General features: G+C 49.1%; 2 protein-coding genes across 8 annotated transcripts in view; one reads left to right on the top strand and one right to left on the bottom strand.

Annotated features, from left to right (window-relative positions):
* Positions 1 to 7105, bottom strand: part of hdlbpb (high density lipoprotein binding protein b) — a 34501-nt gene extending 27396 nt beyond the window's left edge. For 2 of the 4 annotated variants that reach the window (XM_069186572.1, XM_069186575.1), the window contains exon 1: positions 5436 to 5541. The gene's annotated coding sequence lies outside the window, so the exon portion shown is untranslated. Of the gene's footprint in view, positions 1 to 5435; positions 5542 to 6194; positions 6320 to 6880 lie in introns of those variants that run through there. The other 2 variants (XM_069186574.1, XM_069186573.1) reach the window with 2 other exon arrangements.
* A 400-nt stretch (positions 7106 to 7505) lies between these two features.
* arhgef15b (Rho guanine nucleotide exchange factor 15b) overlaps positions 7506 to 23416 on the top strand; it is a 29546-nt gene continuing 13635 nt past the window's right edge. For 2 of the 4 annotated variants that reach the window (XM_069186577.1, XM_015340792.2), the window contains exons 1-4: positions 7506 to 8147; positions 18071 to 18593; positions 21744 to 22496; positions 22600 to 22669. In XM_069186577.1, coding sequence (XP_069042678.1) covers positions 18179 to 18593; positions 21744 to 22496; positions 22600 to 22669 — 1238 coding nt within the window. In that variant the 5' untranslated portion in view covers positions 7506 to 8147; positions 18071 to 18178. Of the gene's footprint in view, positions 8148 to 14247; positions 15900 to 18070; positions 18594 to 21743; positions 22497 to 22599; positions 22670 to 23416 lie in introns of all 4 variants that reach the window. The other 2 variants (XM_069186576.1, XM_006627481.3) reach the window with 2 other exon arrangements.

The raw sequence follows: 23416 nt of genomic DNA, 5'->3' as shown, positions 1-23416 counted from the left end.
ACTGGTGTCCCACAAGACCAGACTGGGAAGTCCCAAGTCCAAAACTCTTCATCTCGAAATTACTTCCACCGCATACAAAGACCCGACACCCGCCAACACAGGTGGATGGTTTGCTCCAGGACGCACACAAAAACGTCTTAGACGAAGCCATAAAAAAAAGAAGAAATGAAAGACGAAACCAAAACCGGACACTGAAAGCTGATTTTAGGTTTTACCATAACAAACATGCTGGCATACAATTTCAAAGCGGAACAGCAAACTTAAAACTATGAACTAAACACACACACACCAGGACAGTCACGGCCTGGTTAGCAAATGGCCAAGGAAGACAGCACCTTATACCAGGCAGTCCTGGCCAGAGGGTCCCGATTTCACTGGCCAGGGAGGCACAGGCCAGGCAGCAATGGCAGCAAACCCAAATGAAAACGAGCTGGAAGACCATGGTTAGCCTTGCTGCCCAGAGACCACAAAAACAGAGATTCAGCAACATCATTTAATAATATTAATAAATAATAATTGCTGACACTTATATAGCGCTTTTCTGTATACTCTACTCAAAGTGCTTTACAGGTAATGGGGATCCCCTCCACCAGCACCAGTGTGCAGCCCCACCTGGATGATGCGACAGCAGCCATAGTGCACCAGTGCTCTCCCCACACACCAGCTATCGGTGGGGAGGAGAACAGAGTGATGAAGCCAGTTTGGTCACTTTGGTCTTCCACAATGTCATTTGAAAACAAAAGAGGGCTTTCCTAGCAAAATTGGATTTTTCTGGTTGGTGTTCAGTTTAACCAGAAAGAAGCATTTCTCTTCTCAGCCTTACAATACGCATTTTTTTTCTATTCAGACACTGCAACCTTGTCCGGGTCTTTTGATACACCCACAGCCCGACGCCTTTTTGAAAAGAAGATGAAAGTTGTACTTTCTCCGCTGAAGACAAGCTATTAAATGATTTCACTGTGTGGTTGCTAACTCTTTGAACTGGTAAAAAAAAAAAGCTCCCAAGCCAGTGCAGCCTCCAGGAGTCTGAACTCCCGTGCTGTAGACAGAAGTGCCCTTGTAGGCTTGGGACTACAGCAGGGATCAGGCCCACACTGTCTCTCGAAGAAACTCAATCCTGCTGTTGTTGCAGGTCTACCGTTCCAAAACATCATCTGAGCACGTTTTGTGGCCAAAGTTAGAAATCAGTTCAACTTACTGAGGGTAACTTAATAAGGGCAAGCAGCACGTTCATGTTATGGAAACCTACTGCACTGGTCCATAAGCAACCTCCTGGCTGAGCTGCTTAGAGTGAAACTGCCCTTAAATCACACATCTAAGAAACATGCTTGGCCAGGCCGTAGCTCTCCACTTTCAGGGACCTGACACAGGGGGACTGCAGACGTCTTTCCAGTACCTTAGAATCACTGTTTCACCCAAGAGCAGAGAACAAAACTCCGAAAGGAGCTCACCCAAGGGATTGAAACGAGTGCTCCATTCGAGAGCTCAGCTGGAACGACTGGCTGACCCCCGACTGGGTGAAAGGTCTGCTCCGCCCTAGCTCGTCTGTCTGCACGCAGGTTTGAAGACGGCAACAGACAGCAAAGCTCCTGGGCTGCACAGCTTGTCTCCTGACAGGACTGCGCAAAGCACAGCTGCCCGGCTTCACAGCTTCATGAACAAACAGCAGTCCCCCGGCGCAACTGCACAATTAAGCTCTGGCGCACGCAGACGCTTGCCAAAATAACACACACACACACACCCGGAGCAGACGGCTCGCCCCTGCCTGCCCAGGGCACATTCACAGGAGAGCAGCCGTAATTAGGGCTCCTTTGCAAGCTCCTGCCACAGATAGCAGGCAGTGGAGCTAATTAGGCGTCTGCCAATGCACAAAAAGGAGCTTGCTTACAAGGGAACTGCCAACGTCAGCCAACACCTGCTTTCTGCTTACTTTAATAACCACTGGCTCCACCACAGGATATCCAGGAGGCTGGGTGGTCCAGTGGATTAAAGTGCAGGGGCTTGTAACCGGGATGGTTCGGCCCACCTCCGCCAGCGGCCCCTCTGAGCAAGTCACTGAACCCCCCACCCCCCACCTGCCCTCTCCTTTGCTTGGGCTGTTAAAGATAAGATGAGATCACTTTATTGGCTATATACAATTTCTTGTATTAGGTATTTGTCTTATCACAGACCCCAGCTTGCTCTCCATGAGACACACAGACAGGGAGAGAGAAGCTTGGGGTCAGAGCGCAGGGTCAGCCATTCATACGGCGCCCCTGGAGCAGCAGGGGTTAAGGGCCTTGCTCAGGGACCTAACAGAGTAGGATTCCTCTGCCGGCCACGAGATACAAACTGGCAACCTTCCAGCCACAGGCGCAGATCCTGAGCCACAGAGCCACCACTCCGAACATGATGAGGCCCCTGGGTCAGCAACTCTATAATGATGCTTAATGAAAGCGTCAGCTAAATGTTTAGTTACCATAGCATTGGTACACACGTATTATCAGCATCGATTATCAGGCACTTCGTCCGTTCAGTAAGGAACAATCATCATTTCACAGCACAAGAAGTCGGGCGATGCAGCGCAGCTGCTGGGACACATCGCAGCCTACTTGAGCCAAAATCCTAGTACAAGACACACAAATTTGAATAATGCAGCAGACAAACAGGATACGATCAAGCAAAAACGGTTCAGGAATTCTCAGTACAAATGTGGCACTACAGGAAAGGCTTCTGCAACTGATGTCAAACCGCAAATGGCGGGTTTCACAGGTGCACAGCGGAAAGGTGAGCTCTGAGGAAGAACCAAAGGTCGGCGATGCACATTCACATACGAGATGTGCAATTCAGCTTTCGAGTCACTGGAAAGAGGCCGGAAAAGGACCAGACGCCGTGTGTCTCGCACAACAGATTAAGAGCACCTTATATTCTGAGGCAGCTCAGATCCACTCTGGACTGTAACAGCAGTGGGTTTGTATGTAGAAGCCCAGATCACGCACACTTAAACAATATGGTTCTCTATCATCAGGTAACACTGTGCAGATCAGCAATGAGTTAAAGCAACACTGAATACAATTAGCTTTTCCACTCCTGTCAGCACCATACATACAAGTGCCTGCAGCTCAGACAGCCTGAAACAATTCAGGACTGCAATGTGTTTAATTTAAATGAAGGTGGAACGAGCACAAACACCCACTCACAAGCGCTGTCTCCCGCGAGTCTTACTAGACAGCTGGTGCCCAGGTGCTAACCGCAGCTCCCAGAGTCCCGCTCCTCCCCGGCAGGGGAAAACAGGACCCCTTCCGAGTGAGCTCTCAGCGGCTGACGCGCGGAAAGACGGATCCTTTGTGTGGCGGCGCTCCGGATGCCTCTCGGCCAGAGCCGGCCGGCTGCGGGGCCCGGACGGCCAGCCACAGCCTGGGAGCGCCACGCCGTCTCCGAAAAGCCCTTCACGGGGCCCAGTTACACAAACCGAACGACTCAACCCAGGGTTCCATCCAGGCAAGTGAGCGCCCGAAGGCCAAACTCCTCACTGTCCAGCACTGCACTCAGACTGGCGGTCTGGAACGTCGTGTCATTTACCAAACCGGTTTACACCCGTCGGTGTCGCAGAAGCCGGAGCCTACCCGGCACACAACGAGCGCAGGGCAGGGTACACCCTGGATGGGACGCCAGTCCATCGCAGGGCGAGTGCCAGCCAATCATACATGGGGACAATCCGGGGGCCACGGTAAAGTCCGAGGGGGGGAATTTGGCCCGGACACCGGGATACCTCCCTACTCTTATGGAGAAACGCCCGGGGATCTTAAATGACCACTGAGAATCAGGACCCTGGTTTAACATCTCATCCGAAAAATGGCGAAGGTCTGAAATCACCTTCTGAAAAGGCTGCTGTCCTTCAGGTTCATCTCCTGATTTCCTTGGAATTCCTCGGGAAACAGCTGGATGAGAACCTCACCTCACTTTGCAGCCGCTGACAAGAAAGGTCAGCTCAGCGGCCGTCACCCAGCTTGTAGCGGGACTTTCTAATCACACAGCTGCCCGAGGTCGACCGGTCTGCGCCGTGCAACACCGATCCACATCCTGGGAAGATCTCCTGGGAAGATCTCCCTCACGCAGCTTGGAGCTGCAAGCCTGCCTCTCTCCGGCCCTGCTGGTGTTCAGGAGTGGCGGGAGAGAGTTCTCCTCCGAAGTGAGCTGGCCTCCTGTGACGTTACTCACCTCAAGAAAGGCCGGAGGAATTCTCTGGAAGCCAGAGAAGCGAGCAGACAGGCGGACTGCACGATTGCACGAGCCTGGGAAACTGGACTTGGTGCAACTGCCCCCTAGCCAGAGGCAGGGCAGAAGCTGACTCGTGTAGGACCTGCAAGTTCCACCCAGATAATCACTGCACGGGGCCAGCGGTTGATGAGCTGTAGACAGTCATTAACTGAAGTGTCTACTGGTGCATCTGCATGAACGAGGCACTCTGTAACAGGGCACCAGGTGACGAACTACCGCTGTCACTGTACCCGCACTAGAGAACACGACACTCCATCAGCTAATGACACACACCTCTCTCTCTACACACACACACGACGCCTCGGGTACAGCCACAGCGACCAATCCTCCCGTCCTCTAGCCAGTGAATGTGCGGTGCAGAGAACAGCAGGTGCAGGACAGCTTCACATAACAGTTCGGCTCCTCTGCAGCGCCGATGTGTTATAGTCGAGGCTGAAGACTGAACCCCACCGCCCGACATCAGCGATTTGCTAGGCTGTGCGTTTCCAGCTGATCCCCGTGTCGATCCACATCTAGCGACGGGTTTAGGAGTGGAAACGCACTGCCGTGGCGGATAACGACAACGCGTCTCTGGGATTTAATCAACGCTAGGCCCCCGGCAGCAATCCGGAGCGCCAACTGACACCTACCTGCCCATCATCGTAAGTGCGAGGACCGCAATCTTACGACACCGGCGCAGGGGCACACGTTTCGTTCATAGCGCTCCGTCCATCGCTGAATTACCCACACGAGCACCTCAGCAGGAGCGTAGGGCACAGCGCTTTGCCCATTTAGAAAACGCACCGTGGAGGCGATCATCGGCGAGAACGCACCACAAAAAAAGGGGGAAATGCAGGAAAAAAGAAGCGACTGACGGCATCGGGATGTCACCGCGGAATCGCACAGCAGCGCCGGGCAGGTGATGGTCTGACAGCGGCGTGTTTCTGCCCCTCCTCAGCCCGTGTTTCATCCTCGTCCTGCCCAGGCCCACAGCCCTAAACCCCTGTCACACGGGCTCGGCACAGAAAACACGCCTTTCCCCGCGCCGTGTTTTCCTTCTCCCCCCCACTCTCTGCTAACCCCAAGACCCTCCGCCGCTCGGCGAGAACCCGTGAGACCCAGTCGGGCTCAGAAACAACAGGCTAACGCGGTTAAATAATTCAAGAAGAAAGAAAAGCAGTGCCTGCTAAACTCACCTCTTCAGAGCCGAAATCCTGTCACAGCGCAAACACACACACACACAGGGAGAGCTACGCGCTCACGCACGCACAAACCCAATCGCGGAGGAATCGCACGCACGGGCGGCGTGTGGAGCGGCCCGTCAGGAGAAAAAAAACAGCGCAAGTGTGAAGGGAGGGAGGGGGACACAACTTCCCACCTAGGAAAATCCGCAGTATCCATCCGCCGACAGAATTCCCTGGTTAAGTAGAGCCACAACAAGGGGTCACCGAGATGTTAAGTGTTTTCCAGCACAACGTAACGCACTAGAAAAAAGATCACATTAATTCCGAAGATTTCTCTTTTCAGTCAAAATCGCAATAATGACCCGCCTACTTATTTGATGCGTTTTTTTCGGTTCGTCGAGTCTCCTTAGGATGAAAACGAATGAATCCAAAAACACATTTTAAGTTCCAGTACGTATTAGCAGCATCAAAGCGCTCTATTGTCAAACTGGGACCAAGCTGCGCCTGATAGCTCTACGTTTCTACATATTTGGGTAAGAAGGCACAGATTATGAAAGAAGCCCAGAGTTGGTTTACTGGCATCTGTACTCAAATGTTAGTCCACATAAACTCACTGATTGCATTTCCAAACTCAAAAGTGACGCTTCGCAAGGTAGAACTACTACAACTGGGAATTAAACCAAAAACTTTTTTAAACGAAATTGGGAGACCGGTGCTTGTACTTGTGTCAGTGTGTCCGCGTGCGGTGTTAGTGTCTGTTTCATCGCTGACCTGATATCAACACTCTCGTACAGGACGTGCGTCTTTCATAGTTGAGATAGTTTCTTCACAACAGGCGCGGTGCAATTAAAAAAAAAAAGCCGTCGGAACTACTTCCTCGCTGAACAACTTCACATCTGCCTCCCAGTGATAACAGGTTGATCCGAAACAGGGTGCGACCGCCAGGACACGAAACAGAAATGCAAAGCATTATGAAAATGTAATTGCACGCACATAAATACAGCGATTCGTTAGAAACAAAACAAAACAAATATCAGTTTGAGGATAATTGATAAAAGATCTCCATAACCTATTCTAGACTGTTGGTTTATAATACAAGAGCCCGTTCTTAAAATAAATGGTATTAAATAGGCAGCTTAACAGTCATTGAAGCTAAACTAGAAGTACATCGCGAAGAATAACCTTGATTTATTTTACATTAGTTTTTAAGATGATCGATGTATTTGGAGTAGCCGACCATCACCGCTAGATGGCAGCACTAAAGGTTAAAATGGTAACAGTGTTAAAGAACAGCTGTTAATAGTCGTCCATGAGGAGTCCATTACAGCTAGAGCCCATTCACAGGGCTCTGGACTCTTAGTGTCCATGACGTACATAACGAAAATAATAATATGCAGGATTACTGTCTTCAACCTTCCTGCATTATCAGACCTATAGCTCCCGGAGACATTACCCACCTGGACGCGTGACATTCGCTTTTCAGCCTGATATTTTCGGGGTAACTCTCTTCGTTTTCGGCGCTATAAAACAACAACCGCCTTCAGTTCTACGTCGCTTGACGTCGTTGACCTCGACTCAATCGTCGGGCGCCCCGAAATACATGTACAGTCGCTAAATAACCTTAAATCTTGAATTTTTCGTTTCAAAGGACACAACAATAGGAGAAAGTTAACTTCTATGTCTACACAGCAGAGTGCGTGAAAGTATAGTCACATATTTGCGTACCGTTCAGTACAGACTATATGTCCTAAAGGCATCGTCATAATGCATATTGACAATCATGAATAATTTAAGTGCATTTCTCTGTGCAAGGATATCATTTACATATGTATGCATTATATACAAACAGTATATATAAATACTATATTGTATGTATTGTTTTTATAACGAACTTTTTAAGCAGTGGACTCAATTGTGTGTTTATGGATGCGACTGCCGGCACCGTACTGCAAGTCCGACCAGAAAGGCAAGGCAAGCGCGAATTGTTTCTGCATCCCAGCGTACAGCCGAAAGAAGACAATGTTGTTATGAAAGTGTTTTTGTTGTTGTTGTTTTCAGGGGCCAACGCTTGCAGAGCTCTTTCAAAGGAACAACGCCGCAGCCACGCGTAGCGACAACCGCGCTCGCCTGAAGAAGCGCACTCTGGCCATGTGGGCTGTCCGAGTTGGTTCACACCTACTACCTACCCCCCCGGATGGTCTACCCCCCGCCCATCGGCTCGGCGAGACGCAGAAGCGAGGAGACGAGCCGGCAGAGGGAGCGGGTGTGATTCCGGGCTGGAGCCACCGCGTCCGCGCACACGCGAGAGCCCCGTCCCTCAGACAAAGAAACTGGAGTTCAAACACAATTACGGAGACAACGCCGACTGCCAACAACAAGTACTCGAGCCTGGATGCTTGTGTGTGTGTGTGGGGGGGCTTTTTTTCCCCCACCAGTGATGAAGAGATAAAAGAAGAACCCCCTTCTCCGCCAGCTGCTCGGGAACATTTGAAAGTGTTAACGGCAAAGAAACGGTGGGAATCGATAACCTGATCGACTCGGCTCTCCCCCGGGCTTTCCCTCGCTCTCGTTTCCCCCTCAGCAGAGGAAGAAGAAGAAGAAGAAGAAGAGGGACATGAGATGGATTTATAAAGCCCGGCTGGTCGGTTTTTCTTTTTGGGGGAGGTGGAGAGCGCTTCCGCAGACGAATGGGACGAGCCGTGGCGCTTTTCGCTCGGATCTGAGGTGAGTGCCCCCGGTACTTCGCGACAGATGTTAACGGCGGCGCTGTTAAAAGGGAAGGAAAGGGACGGAACCGGCAGAAAGCTGCGTGGTTCACACAGAGCCCCACGGATATCGGCTCTCCCCTCTGTGGAATCGAGCCATTTGCTAGCGAAGCACGTTGTCCTACAGTACAAAAGCTCCCGTTTTTAATATGGTCACTCTTGGGTGAAGTCGGGTACTCGGGGTAACTTATGAGTGCTGCTGTTGCTATGAAGTGGTCCGGTGTACTTAAACCCACGCGTAACGTTTAAGTCCATAAAACAAGTTTCGTTTGCCAAATGCTTCGTAAATTGGATTACAGTTAGGGTAGGGACCGGCTCTCGTGTAGTTGTTTTTTTTTTCTTCTTCTGCCGTTTAATTTATCTGACAACCGAAGAGGCGCCGAGTTGTAGCATAAGGAGACAGCCGACTGAACTGTACATTATCGTTGGACAGACTGGATTTAAGGCTCTCCTGGCTTGCTGTCTGCGGAGATCAATCTTGCTTCTCCGGACAGTGGGGTGCTGCTCTCTTGGGCAGAGAACTGGGGTGGGGGTGGGGGTGGGGAGGGGTGTTCTCTGTGCAGTCTCGCGGTTTCCTTTCGACAGGAGACCCCTGGACTCACGGACGCCTAGAGTAAGCTCTGCTCTCTCTTTGTAACCTGTCTTGTGGTCCAATAATAGATGCATCTGCTTACAGGCAGCCACCCGCCTCCTGGCTCTGTGTCCGATCGGTGTGTGTCCCCTGGACACACCTGGGCCCCTGTCACTCGTGCTGTGTCAGACTCCTGTTCGTGAAACCCGTAGAGTCATTATTCTCTTGCATCTGGTCCCCCCCCCCCGACTGAACCGAAAAGGAAAGCAACCGAAAAAAAGCTGGAGCGAATGGTGCCATTTGGAAAACGCTAAATGGAAGAGTCCGTGTGGCCCTGTGTCGGATGCTTCCATTGTTCTGTTCCCAGAGAGTGTCGGGCTCACCCGTGACTGCTGCCATGCACTTCCTTCACCAAGGCTGTATAGCCAGCAGCTGTACCACCCTGCAGCTCCCAGCTGGCAGCCCCACTGGAGCTCAGCAGGTGTGAGCCTGGCCGCTACCTGGACGGGAGACCTCCTGGGAAAGCTGAGGGTACTGCTGGAAGAGGTGTGAGTGGGACCAGTAGGAGGCGCTCACCCTGCAGTCTGTGTGGTCCTAATGCCCCAGTTTAGTGATAGTGATGACACCATACTGTGAAAAAAATGAGACGTAAAACCGAGGTCCTGACTCTCTGTGATCATTACAAATCCCGGGGTGTTTCTCAGACAGAGTAGGGGTGTTACCCCAGTGTCCTGGCCAAACTTCCCCCGGCCTTTATCAATAATCCCCATCTCTGATCTGGCTTCATCACTCTGTTCTCCTCCCCACTGAGAGCTGGTGTGTGGGGGGAGAGTACTGGTGCACTATGGCTGCCGTCACATCATCCAGGTGTGGCTGCACACTGGTGGTGGTGGAGGGGAGTCCCCATTACCTGTAAAGCACTTTGAGTGGAGTGTCCAGAAGAGTGCTATATAAGGAATTAAGGATTAGGGTTTTCCACAGTGCTTCTGCGCTGGACTATGCTATGTTGCTGCAGTGTCGGTGCCTGCTCCCTTTCGTGCCTGGTGTTCTGCCTGGGGGTGGATGGCTTTAATGCAGTGGCAGCAGCGGTCCTTTGGGAAGGTGCGGAGGCCTCCAGCCCCAAGTGACCCACACTGCCTTCCTGTAGGGTCGCTGGCAGCAGGATGCACACTCTTCCTCCTCCCTTCCTGCTGCAGGAGTGCAGGGCAGGCTGGGGGGGGAAACGTCTGCCCGTTCCCAGCTCATCCATCACAAGGCCGCCAGGGCTCGGCGGCCCAGTAACATGCAGTCGGCAGAGCAGCTACACGCCCCTCCTTCATAAGCAGCCGAAGTGTTGTTCTCGCTGCTGTCTCTCCCTTACCGTGACAGACACTGTGCAGACCCCTTGCACGCCTGACGGCGGACGCCTCCTGTGGCATCACTTCAGGTCTAGTGACCAGCGAAGCAGCGAGCAGCACACACTGCCAGGCCAGGCTGTCCTGTGCATACTGCAGCGGGTTACGCTTGATCGCTGCAAGGTGCTGGGAAACCTCGGCATGGGGGGGTTCCCCGGTACTTACCAGGAGTCTTGCCTGTGACGTGGGTTGGAGTTGGGTCTTTTTTTTTTCTCTAAAAGTGAGAAACACAGAAGTTCTTGGAATTTCATGTCTTTCGGACTCCACCCTGTCTTGTTTGGACCCGTGAAAATTCCAGTTCCACCTCCTTGAAGACCTGGTTTGCTCGTTTCCAGACGGCCGCCTCTGCACCTTGAATCGTCACAGAGCTGTAGAGGTGGGTCTGTCGCTGTGACATCACTCCTTGGCAGCCCCACACGTGCTAGATTTTCCATTTACATCATTGGTCCCTTAATTGAACTCAAGTGTCTGATGATAATTGAGCAAGGAAGGTTTATCGAACAGTTTTTCATACTCAGAACAGGAGAAACATCTCTGCACAAAGGGTTGTGGGAGTATGTAACAGGCTGCCCTGTTGCCAATGCAGACTCCCTGGGATCGAGCACAAAATGACAGACTGAGGTCCTCCGATTCATAAGCTGCTAACAACCAAAGGATCAAAAGGCTTTTATTTTGATTTTATGCATTCATTATCAGGTTAGGCTATTTTTTAATTGTGAGTAATCACAAATCCCTCTTCGGTCCTATGTGCTGCCCCTGGTGTAGGACTGTACTGGCATGAGCTTTGTAATATAGTGTCTGATTCAGCAAGAGTCGGGCAACAGGGCAATAAAAGCTGATGTTCCCTGTGACCAGTTATCATCATAATTATAAGCAGCCTTGCGGCCTGGGAGCCGAGCAGAACTGAGCCTGCCTTGGAGGCCAAGCGTCTCTGACGCTGCTGTGGCAGGGAGTTTTCCTGAACGTGTGCTTGACATTGTCCCTGTGTCATCTAAACTCAGCTCACTGTGGTCAGCTTGCTTATTTTACCAGATGTCCCAATTTTCCTGGGATCTTCCCATATTTTACTTTCTCCCGTACTGGCCGGAGGACACCGTTAAATTATGATAAAGAAAACGGTAAAATGATTTGCGGCTTTTGAAAAACAATGCCTGTTCGTGAATTTGTCAGGTATAATGCTAATAATAACACAAGAACAGTGCAGCTGGATGCATTAAGATGAATTTGGGTTCTAGTGCTGCGTGCTAAATTCGTGCCAGGGGTCACCAGCAGACCTTTCGATTTTAGACCTCCCGCAAAGCTGCAGTGTTACTGCCGTATGAGTATCTATTGTAAATGTGTCAATTCCTTAGCGGATATTTTTGATGTCTGAGATCTGAGATACTGTAAAGTCGTGTGGGAGTGCATTCTCTTTTGTTCATGGAGTGGTTGTGCTGTTTTTAACTGCGCTCTCTCTTTGAACCTTGCTTGCCTTGCGACGCAAGAAAGGTTCCCTCTACTCCACAACTGGAGACCCCTTTTTCGGGAAGTTGAAATGAAGATCGCCATTTGGTTTCCAAGTCCAAACCGATTTGCAAGGTCGCATTAAACATCTTATCATGTCATAAGAACATAAGGAGGTTTCCAAATGAGATGAAGCCGTTTGGTTCGTTTGGCTTCTCTAGTTGCCAAGTGGTTAATTGATCGAAGGAACCCAGGATCAGCTTGTTCCAGCCTCCCGCTTCTCTTTGTGTAAAGAAGTGCTTCCTGCTGCGACTATGAAATGCATTTCCTATTTTTTGTGTGTATATTCACACGCATATTTATGTACACCATCCACCCCTCCTCCCCCTTAGCCCTGTAGTTCAAAGTTATCAAGACAGAATTCCAGCGTAAAAAGAGACTGCTTTAGAATCATGCCGAGTTCTTAATGCTTAAAAAATATAGGTTTTTGAATTTCTTTCATTTCCTGCTTCTTTTCCTGGTATTCCCTGGAACACTTAGACTGTAATTTTAAATAAAAATACACCAGTCCTGCTCAACACAAAGGCGGGATGATCTTATTTTTTTGGCGTTCGCTATTTTTGACCTCCAGATTTTGCCATTTCTCAAGCGCAGTTTGACAAACAAGTTCTCTGTAGGACACGTGCATCTATAGGGCTGCAGGTTGTGAGCTCACAACTGCACCTCAATGTGAAGTGAAACATGTTGAACGGAGAAGAGATGGAGTCTTTTGCCAGCGTGCAAGTCTCCCAGCATTCTCCAGGGACAATAGCAAGAGGCTTTTTTGCTGTTTATGTCTTCTCCTCTCTTTTGCCTTGCAGTTCGTTGAAGGAAAAAGAGCACACATGTAATTGTGTATGAAGAACCTGTCAGACAAGCTGGTACAGTTTGTGATTGTTTAGAAAGGAAGTCTATGTCAGAGAACCACATTTTCTTCATAGCTGTCTCTGTACCCTCCCTGAGACAGAAAGACAGCAAGACTGAACAGACTGATCACTGCACAGACAAGTCAAAGACCCACTGCTCGTCGTGTGGCTAATCGATGTGTGGGTCCATTTACAGCCGCTCTGAATTATGGGATACATTATTATGAGCTGTTACTGGTTCACAGCATTAGATGGCTAAAACAATATGTTGAAAGAAATTGTTCCATTTCACATGTGAAGAAGGAATTAGTATTCGTGTTTTGGAGGAGGCATTTATGCTATCCTTAACCACATTTTTATGAAGGTCCCAGCTTCAAACTGGGCTGCCCTATAGCTGCCAAAAGTGGGAGAGTAGAAAAGAAAACAATCTTTAAATTTTTGTATTAAAAAAAAAAGGATCTGCAGTCGCATTCAGTAGAAGATTATCTGCTTACTTTCTCCACGCAGAAGCATGTTCAGTTTGTGATCAATTTGTCATGACCACAGAGAGTCAGGACCTCGGTTTTATGTCTCATCCGAAGGTACTGGCCAGGCTCGCATCTGCTGAGTTTCAGTGGGCTGCCAGTTGTGAGTTGCAGGCTGATATGACCACTGCATGCGCAGGCCAGTCTGTCTCTAGGTCTCTATCTCAGTGTGGAGCTGAAGGGACCCAGCCTTTAAAAGCAGCTGTTCCAGCAGCTGCCTGCTCTCTTCTCTCTCTGCTGTCCACGTGCCAAAACCACATTTAAAATTGGAAGTGAGGGAGACTCGCCACAGACTCAGAGCGACTCACAGAAACCAGCAGAGCGTGAGCAGGCGTGTGACTGCCATCGTGGACACTCTCCGATCGCTGTCTCGCTTTTTTTTTTTACAGTAGACGTAAAAGCCCGCCTTTCCAGGGTGGTAATCTTGTCCTTATGGAACAAAATTGTCACTGCATGGGAAAACCCAGGGCGTGCATGCCTCTGAGCAGGGCATACCCAGAGCATGTATATGTGGCGAGAGCAACACACACACACACTAGTGGGCAGATTGCCACAGACACACCTACCCATCTCGTTCCTTCTGTACTTTCGATTTGCTGTAAGCAAATTAATCTGCCGTTCTTGAGAGACTGGAAAACTGACAGATTCTAATTCTATTGAAGACTTTGACACGACTTGCATTCTGTTTATCCAAATGGACAGTGTCAATTATTTCCCAAGCAGCACCTTAGAATTGTCCCAGACCTTTAGGGGTACGGTTGACTTGCACACCAGACACACCTGCAAGCACCCAGGCATCTCCAAGCTCATGGTGAGATTAATGAGGGACACACTTCTCCTCTATTTGGCACTGATCCTCCTGTGCATCACTGTATCATGTCCAAAATGATGTTGACATAGGCAAAATTCTACATTCCAATAAAACAATGAGCTCCAACACACCTGTGGCACATCATGTTTTGAGTAGTAGTTTTGAATTAGTTTCATACAGGGTGCAAAAATCATTAGTTCACTTCTTTACAGTTCAAATGCATTCTGTGTGTACGGACCTCAGTAAATGACGAACCATAAAGCATGCTTTATGTGCCCAGCTCCAAGTTGCATTCTTGTAAACCCATGCAATAGCAGTATGTAGTGCACGAAACAAGCGTGCAAAATGCATGCGAAAAAAGGCACAAGCACATGTCTAATGCATGCGTACACTTCACATATGGGCTTCCAGAGGCAAAGAGGAGATGCCCACTCCACGCGAGCAGACGTCTTGGTTTTTCAGAGGCAGCAGCGAAGGACAAGGCAGAAGTCTGAAAGTGCAAGGACAGTGCTCTTTTGGGTGTGCTTAAGTCAAAAGAAGGGGAGAGGACAATGAGCACAGCCCAGCTTTGAGTGCAGCTTTCTACCTGCTCAGATAAGTGCCCGTGTCGAGCCGGCTGTGCGACCTATAGGAAGAAAGAATGAGGGAGTGGAGAGGAGGACAAGAAGCTTTGCCTCAGGTGTCGAGGTGCAAAAAGTCAAATAAAGGGGCACCGAGCCAAGCAGCAGGAGACGGGATTCCCATGAACTCGGAAAGGGGAAAATGGCATGGGGTGGGCGGATTGAGGGATAGAGAGAGGACAAGCAGGAGAGACAGCAGTATGAGAGAGGGAGAGCAGGGATCAAGAGGGGAGGATTCGAGATTCACAGGAGAAGGAGGAAAATGCAAGGAATGAGAAAGCTGGAATGGAGTAAATACAAATAAAATGAGGGCTGAGAAAGGATTATCTTTTTTTAAAAAAAACATCTTCTTTTCAGGCTGTCACACTAGTTGCAAGTTATCTCACTGATGATTCCTTCTACAGTGCCACCCTTCCCTACACTGTAAGGGCAAGGTTATCACACAAACGGAATTCGATCCTCCCACGTGCAGTAGGAGTACTCCGCTAATGGAAATCGTTATACAAAAGTGTGCTATGTTAAGCAGCTAGTTAAAACAGCATGAGTCTGTATGAGTGCTGGTAAGTGGCTTCAGTAATGAATCACCTGGAGAGGAAGTGAAAGATCAGTGTCAGATAATAGGGAAATTCTTGATGATGCAGGGAAATAAGACACTTGTGGGTAAGATACCTTGTGGGTATACGCATTCCACCACACGCCATCGAGCCAAAGTGGCTGTCCAAATTTGCCAAGGGGTCTCTAAGCTTTCGTCCTTGAGATTACTCCTCTGTGTGTGAACTGTAATAGCGTTTCTGTACCGCGGTGTGGTTAGCAAACACACTTCATACTGTGGTCCGCTGTACTGTATGTATTCCTGGGACAGTCATAACAAAGCTACCGTTTTAGCACATTAATTTGCACAGCTGTGGTCAAACCAGTCAGCCTGGGAGTTGTCAAATTCTTAACTCCCAAGATCTGGCAACAGTAACAACTAGCCCCTCACAGTTCCACAGTATATAACTTACATACTTCACAAACGTCGTCTTCAACAGGACGATGTGTTAAGACAATAGGCTTCACAGACCATTCTAGATCATTTTGTTTTATAATGGGTGAAATATGTATCTCACAGGAGTAATTCCAAGTCTTTAGAAAGTGGTGATTTTAAAGGAACTATAAATCCTGACACGCTGGAGGTCTCCGGGGCCATAGCTAGAACCCAAACTGGTTAAATAGGAATCGAAAACCTACGTGAACTCAGTAGATGGAAGGCGACCGGACCGGAGTTCCTGGATGGCTCCTTAAATCCTGCCCAGACCAGTGGGCCATGGTTTTGAATCTTCTGCTTTTACAATCTCCCCTTCCTGTTTGTTTTCAGAAAACCAGTATTTTACCAGTGCTGAAGAAAAATCCCACGACCTGTTTTACTGACCTGCTCATCTATGGACAGCATGTTGCACTAATGTACTTTTTGGACACTGTTTTAAAATACTGTTTACACTGTGGTACTTTCAATCTGTATATACCTATGCGTATTTTACACATATTTTATTGTTGAGTGCCTATTAGCATATTTTGCACACACCGAACTATTTTGTTTTGACTATTTCTTAGTCTCTTCTGATGTCTGTTTTTGCTTGTCTTGGGCTGGGCTGCTGTAACACCTCGGTTTCCCTTCGGGATCAATAAAGTCTTATCTATTACAGACCGGTGGCGCTCACGTCTACCGTAATGAAATGCTTTGAAAGGCTGGTCGTGAGGCATGTCCACTGACGACACAGCTTCCCTGGCTCTTCACACTGCCCTGGCTCATGTAGGCGATAGAGTCACATACGTCAGAATGCTATTCATCGAGTACTGCTCCGCCTTTAACACTGTAGGTCCATCCAGACTAGTCACCGAGCTTAACGATTGGAGTATCAGCCCCTTTATTTGGAGCTGGATTCTGGATCTCCTGTGAGGGCAGATGACAAGCTTTCTTCCCCTCAGGGCAGTGTGCTTGGCCCCCTGCTGTTTTTCTTGTTCACCCACGATTGTGTGGCGTGACACGGCTCCGACTCCATCTGCGAGTAACCTGATGATACTCCCACCTTCGGCCGAATCGCCAGTAATGGGGTGAGATCAGGAACGTGGTGGAGTGGTACCTTGACAATAATAAATCTCCCTCAACATCAGCAAAACCAAAGAGCTGGTTGGCGAATTCAGAAAGCAGGGTGGGGGGACCACACCCTTGTTCACATCAATGGGGTGGCTGTAGAGATGGTTAGCAGTTTCAAGTTCCTGGGTACCTTCATTGCTATTGATTTAACATGGTCCCAGCATGTTCCTGGAGCTACAAAGAAGGTGCAAGGGTGCTTTTAATTCCTCAACCAGGTGAAAAACATTGGTCTGTCTCTTCTTACTACAATCTACGAGTGCTATTGAGAGTGTGCTCATGTGTGGTATTACAGTGTGGTTTGGCAGCAGCTCCAGCTCTTTGTCTGACCGAAAGGCATCACAGGGGGTGACACTTTTTACAACTCGTTGTCTCAGGAGGGCTAGGAGTATCACTAAGGATACCAGTCATCCTGGTTTCTCACTATTCTCCCCCCTTCCCCCTGGTAAGCGTTATAGGAGCATAAAGGCACGAACCTCCAGATGAGACAACTTCTTCCGGAAAGCTGTGAGACTATTGAGTTCTACATGTACAGCTAAATAACATGCATTTTTGCACACCGCTTGTGCTGGCTTTTATTTAGGTTGTGTTATTGAACTTTGTTGTTCTCAAGGCTGCTCTGTGTTTAGGTTTGGTGTTTCCTCAATGTCTTTTGCATTAGAGCATACCTGCACACCAGTATTTTATTGCACTCGCGCATATGACAAATGAACTGAACTGAATTAGTCGGAGCACACATTTCTGGAGCTCGCTGGGTTCAGGGGAGAGTGCAGGGATTCGCTTCCGTCAGTGTTTCTGAGGCGTGACCCCTCAGGAAAATGTTTCGTCTTGGAAAATAATTCAAATGGAGATTATTTCCCCCTGACGTTAACCATTGTCACTGTAACCTCTCTGCAGATTTCCTTTATGTTCTTCCATGTGTACGACGAGTATAAGCATGAATAAGATAAGATCACTTTATTGGCCAAATACAATTTCTTGCATTAGGAATTTGTCTTTTCGCAGACCCCAGCTTGCTCTCCATGAGACACACAGACAGGGAGAGAAGCTTGGGGTTAGAGCGCAGGGTCAGCCATTGTACAGCACCCCTGGAGCAGTTGGGGTTAAGGGCCTTGCTCAGGGGCCCAGCGGAGTAGGATTCCTCTGCTGGCAGCGGGATATGAACTGGCAACCTTCCAGCCACAGGCGCAGATCATTAGCCACAGAACCACCGGTATTCACTGTGCAATACAGGCTAGTAGAGGTTTGCTGTTATCATATTCCTTATGACAGCAGATCAGACAGCATGGGGACAGGAATTTAGTGACCTGATTCCGCGGGGATAGTCTTCCTGACAGTTCTGTGTGTGAAAAGGCTGGTGCAGTGATTATAATTATGGTTGTCTGCGATGACACTGTTGTCGTCTCTGCCAGGGTATTAAGAAGTCCCCGCATCGTACATGAACACTATTTGAGTTTGTTCTCCCTTTATCGCCCCACAGCTAGGATGATTGACCCCCAGTGACCTCTCGCTGACCCTATGCCAGCCCTTCAACAGCCCTGAGGGCCGAAAAACGTGAAAGCGCAAGAATCCAACGGAACAAGAAGACATGTCCCTCCCGGGGACCGCCCCCCTCCCGGATCTCAAGCCCCGCTTTGGCCTCCCGTCCAAACCCAGAGCCAAACCCCCCGTCCCGCAGAAGCCAGCCCCCCCCAACGGCACGGACTGTCCGCTGGCCGAGAGGGCGAGCGAGGAGGGCGGCGCGGGCAAAGTGAAGAGGATCGTGAGCCAGCTGTGCCAGGAGGAGGGCGAGAAGCCCAAGAGGGAACCGAAGAGGGCCCCCACCATCAAACCCAAGCCCCCCAGGGCATCCCGGGCTGGGAAGCCCGCCGTCACCACTGCCGCGGTCGCTGCCCCCCCACTCCCACTGAAAAAGAGCAAGACGCTGGAGAGGAAGGAGGAGGGAGGAAGAGGTGGAGAGAACGGCGCGGTCGTGCCTGGCTGCCAGGATAGAGGTCGATCAGGTATTGCGACATCGGAGCTCCTGCCTGCTACATGTTTACTTCCTGAAATGTCTGGCAGTGTGATAAATGCATGCATTGGAAGGAGGCTACAATAGAGCATCGACCATATCCTTACAGGCAGCGAATTGATCCGAGAGTCTCAGCCAATGTTTAATTAGTAACATATATGCGATGCCTAACCTTTCAAATCCCTGGAAGGGGACATGCAGCAAACACACCCCGCCCTGGCTGCATATAGCCAGTCAGGTGTGGTGCCATGTGACGTCACTCAAAACAATACGAGTCCCGGGTGATTCTGGTAATGCAGGTGGCCCTGCAGTCACATGACAAGCAGGAACTGATTTGCATGCACACCTGTATTGTGTAGGCATGTCTCTGTAGGCAGAGTGCATTTAACCTTTACCTTGCTCGAGCCTGCCTCAGTTGCAGTGGATCAAACCTTTCTGGAGGCTTTGCACTGCTTTCTTCTCCCGGTGAATTTTGGCTTAGGGGCAGACTCAACTTGGAAAAAACATGAAAGCCTGTTCGAACCGATCACTATTGTATATCACTAGCTGACCGCTGGGCAGCGAGGAGAGGAAAACACAAAGTCCCAGTGGGAGAGAATAAAACTGAGGGGAGCTAAGGCCTAAGGGTTGTCGTCAGCGTTATCCGAGTCATGTCATGAGCCCAGCACAGGGACAGTGGAAATATAAAAAAGAACAGGGAAGTGAGTAATAGTACCTGGGTAATTTAACGTCAATAAAATTAAGCAACACACTCTGACGATCTGCAGATGCCATCCCTATTTGATTACGGGCAAAGAAGAACTGAAGAAATAGATCCTGAGCTTTGATTGAAAGGCTGGGAGCGTGGAGGTAACTCTTACGTGTCAAAGGAAGCAGCGTAAAGTCACCTCTAACCTCAGTCGCTGTGAAGGAATGCACCTAATCAGTGGGCAGTAAGGGGACAGTACTTCAGTGTCGTACACAGTAGTCCAGTGGACATGAGCGATGGCGTGACACTGATAAACCTCCACTATCCCTCAGTTGCTAAATTGGCTGGGGTTGTCATCAGAAGCATAGAGAGTTACTGTGCCCTCCTCAGTTTGTCGGCCTAGTCTGCCCACAAAGCCGATCTTTTTTTCTCTGGCTGTCTTTGAGCTGTTTCAGGTCAGGAGAGGGGAGCTGCATCGCAGCTCACTGCCGTAATCGTGTTCGGAGGAAGTATAGTGTTTCTGTGACGTTTTTACCGATCAAGAGGAAGCTGGCCTCAGCCAACCACAGCAATAGCGGTCCCATCAACAGCTGGGTCAGGTCCCTCAGTCCGTTGGTTATAAAAAAAGGAGCGTTGGAGAAAATAAACCTTCTGAACAATGCTGGCGTGGGCTCAGTTCCCCTTCCTGTTAGCTGCACCTCATCTGTTCCATGCCCATGTGCGCAGCAGTTAAGGAGGCACGCACGACCACATCGCTCCTGAAAGCGAAACCCTTGAGCTTGCGCTGAGAGTCTTGGCGTCGCTCAGGAAACAGGGATACGCATCACAGGGACTGGTATGGTGCAGCGCGTTCCAGCTCGCAGGGGTTTACAAAACGTGTCCGGAATGGTCAGATATCAGTTGAAATCCATCAGGAAACCTGTCAGCTGGGAGGTCAAGTAGCCATATTCAACAGGACATTTTAAGACGGGATTAGATGTTAAAATCCAGTTGAAATTGGAGCTCGCCCGCCTTGACTTCGGGCTGACTTGTGTTGTAACGGACAAATAAGTTCTGGATCCCGAGATGAAGTTTAAACAGATGAGTTTTATTGCATGCAAGGAACAATAAAACCGAAGTCTTGTTCGAAGTACCCAGTTTATATAGCCCTTTTCTGCTGCTTCTGCCGTAGCTCGTTACCATGGTAATGGGGGGAGGTCACAGTGTCCGGCCAGTTCACAGACTTTGGTCACTCTTAGTGGTCTGTGTTACGTTTCCTTCCCTGGGGGGGGGTTTCTTGCTGGCATCTGGAATCCTTATCAGTTATCCCCCTTTCCTGCCATAGCTCTAAGCCTGTTACTTAGAAGTCCAGTCCTCATCCAGAAAGGACTTAGTTAACCCTTTCTTCACATCTTCAGTCTTTCTTCATTTGTCTTAGATGACATCTTCATCAAAGCTCCCAAAACAATCTCAGATGCTCAGATTTCAGGATTTAGTTATGACTCTTCAGAAGCTGTGGTGCCCTTGATAAATGCAGGCAGTCCCTTCCTCTCCTGCAAGCTGTATCCTCATGTTGGTATATAAAAGTGTTTTTTTTATTGCTGTAGGATTGCTGCACAGCAAGAGTTGTTGACATGACAAATAGTAAGGGTTTTTAAAAAGAGTCAAGCAGGCTCCTGGGATTGCACACCCAGGAATCCACTGGAAGAACAGGAGATAGGGCTACAGCACGTCACTGTGGAACACTGATTCATGTCCAGTGCGTTCTGAAGCTCGAAGGTCAGTCTGAGGAGTAAATAGGCGTTTCCTGATTTTTTACGAAAAATCTTCAAGGAATAATAATAGCCCTATCTGGGCTGGAAAAAATACTGTTGAAACATCCTGAAGTCAACAGAGGACATCTTTCGGTCTCAAAACAGGAAGTGCTTCCCGAGTATCCATCTGTGCTTCCCGTCTCCTGCTTTTCTCCAGCGCAGAAAGACTAAGGACCCTCATGAAAATCCTTCTGGAGGATGTTTATCTATGCTGCATTTCTGTATGCTGAAAACAAAACTGGAAATGGCACAGACCTTAGAATGTAAAGTATCATAAAATCGTTTCCAATGAAGATTTACAAAATTGTGTCAGAAGGTTATCCTTTTATATAACTTGGCTATTCTAAGAAATAATTCAGCAATCAGTATTCCTGAGTTACAAGCACCTTCTGTAATCTTCAGATGACATGAGATTTCATATCATTATCTACTGGTCCACTGACAGCACTTGCAGCTTCTACTGATTGTCCTTGAGGGTCTTTCATCCCAATACAGATCAGGTCTAGCCCTGCTTAATCTCTGGGATCCATCAAGATTAAGCTTCCCATAACAGCTTGTTTGTCCACCCAGGTCTAGCCTTGTAGAGCTTTTGATGAGGCTCTGAGTCACCAGTGTATCTAACCACTGATTTCCCCAAACTGTTCTTGTCTCCCCATCTTAGATCCAGATGGTAGGGAGATCACTATACATCCCAGCTCCGGAGAAGAAGAGGAGGGGCTGTGCAGCTCAGCAGCGCCCCCTAGCTTGAGCTGTGAAAACAACTGTGGTTGCCTGTGCCACCAGAAATGGCCAGGCATGAAGCTGGTGTGGGTGCCCATCGAAGAGGAAGGGGGGGAGGAGGAAGAGGAGGAGGGGGAGTCTGAGACCGAGAAGGGTGACCAGGGAGAGAGTAAGATAAGGGAGAAGCAAATGAAAGACGATGTTGATGGCAACACCGTTCCTTTGGGTGGACCTGCAATCCCCAAGCAGGAAAGCCTGGAGATGGAGGAGGAGTCTCTGTATGAGACACAGCTGATGACCTCTGCAGACCCCAGCGCGCAGCAGGAGCCAGCGGTCAAGGAGCCCATAGCCAAGACCATCCCATCCATCGTTCTCACCAAGCCGCCCAGGAAAAGCAAACAGAGAGCCTCGCTGCAGCCACCCTCATCCTCCATAGAGCAGGAGGACCAGGCCCCCGCTATTCCTCCCAGAGTACCCCTCATCCAGGCAGGCTCCGGCCGCCCAGTCTCCATGCCCACGGGAGGAAGGTTCTGCGGCCTGCCCATCTCCCTCTTACCTGAGGACTGTCGCCCCCTCCGACCCCTGCCTCCCGCCGATCGCAGCCTGCCGCCCAGCCCCATGGTCGCCAGGAACTCCAACCAGCAGAGCCCAAACAGCAGCGGCCTCAACTCCCTGTCCAGCGAGCTATCCCAAGGTAGGCGGAGAAAGAAGGGGGTTGCTAGATGGACATACAAGTGCTTCTAAAAGTGTCCCGGCGGGAAAGGGTGACCTTTCTTTAAACATGCTGTTCAATGCAGATGGAGACGATGATGATGACATCGGGCACGACTGGGAAAAAGTGGACCCTGTCTTCAAAGAAGATGACAGGTGAGCTGTGACACATCACACTGCAAACTTTGAGGCAGAAGTCTTTCTGGCACAAAAAATACAGCAGTTAAACTATCGAGGCCTCAATCACATCCAGTAATTGGTTAGGGTCCTGTGACACCTTAATTGATTTCTTTTAAGGCCCCACTTGACTAACTTAGTTATACGTTACTTGCAACTGCATGCATACCTTATACAGTATACATTTGACTGTGCATTCATGTGCATTCATTCATTCGTTGAACAGAATTCTAAACAAATGCCGTGCAAGAGACACTACGAGGTGCAGCTTGGCGTGGGTGGGATCACTCAACACAATTACTGCAGTGATGGGACTGTGGAGTCCTCTGGTTTTCTTTTCACCACTTCATTGGCCAAATTAGTCTGTTTGTGTAGGAGCTCAGATTACCTGTTGTTTTAAGTCTTGATTCAGTTGCTAATTAAAAAGTTTTTGCAAAACATGAAGGCCCTTGGAAATACTATTATATGCAATGAGAAACATTTCTAAAGTATTTTTACGACAGTCCACTATCATATCTCTTAGTGTATGTAGTTATGCCACATATGGTACTCGGTAAACGCTATGGTAAAACTGCGGTAAAAATACAAGTGCACAGTGGTAAACTTAGAAAGGTAAATCTTCACAAGGGGACACATGGCATCTGTGTTCTAATGGGAGTGAACTATTAGGACATTACGCTGGATTAGATCCTCTAAGGCTTAAAATGTGCAGCATTAGAGATCAAT

Source organism: Lepisosteus oculatus, chromosome 3 (assembly GCF_040954835.1).
Source record: "Lepisosteus oculatus isolate fLepOcu1 chromosome 3, fLepOcu1.hap2, whole genome shotgun sequence".
Classification (NCBI taxonomy): Eukaryota; Metazoa; Chordata; class Actinopteri; order Semionotiformes; family Lepisosteidae; genus Lepisosteus; species Lepisosteus oculatus.
Note: the sequence above shows the minus strand (reverse complement) of the source record. Positions and strands in the feature narration are given on the sequence as shown.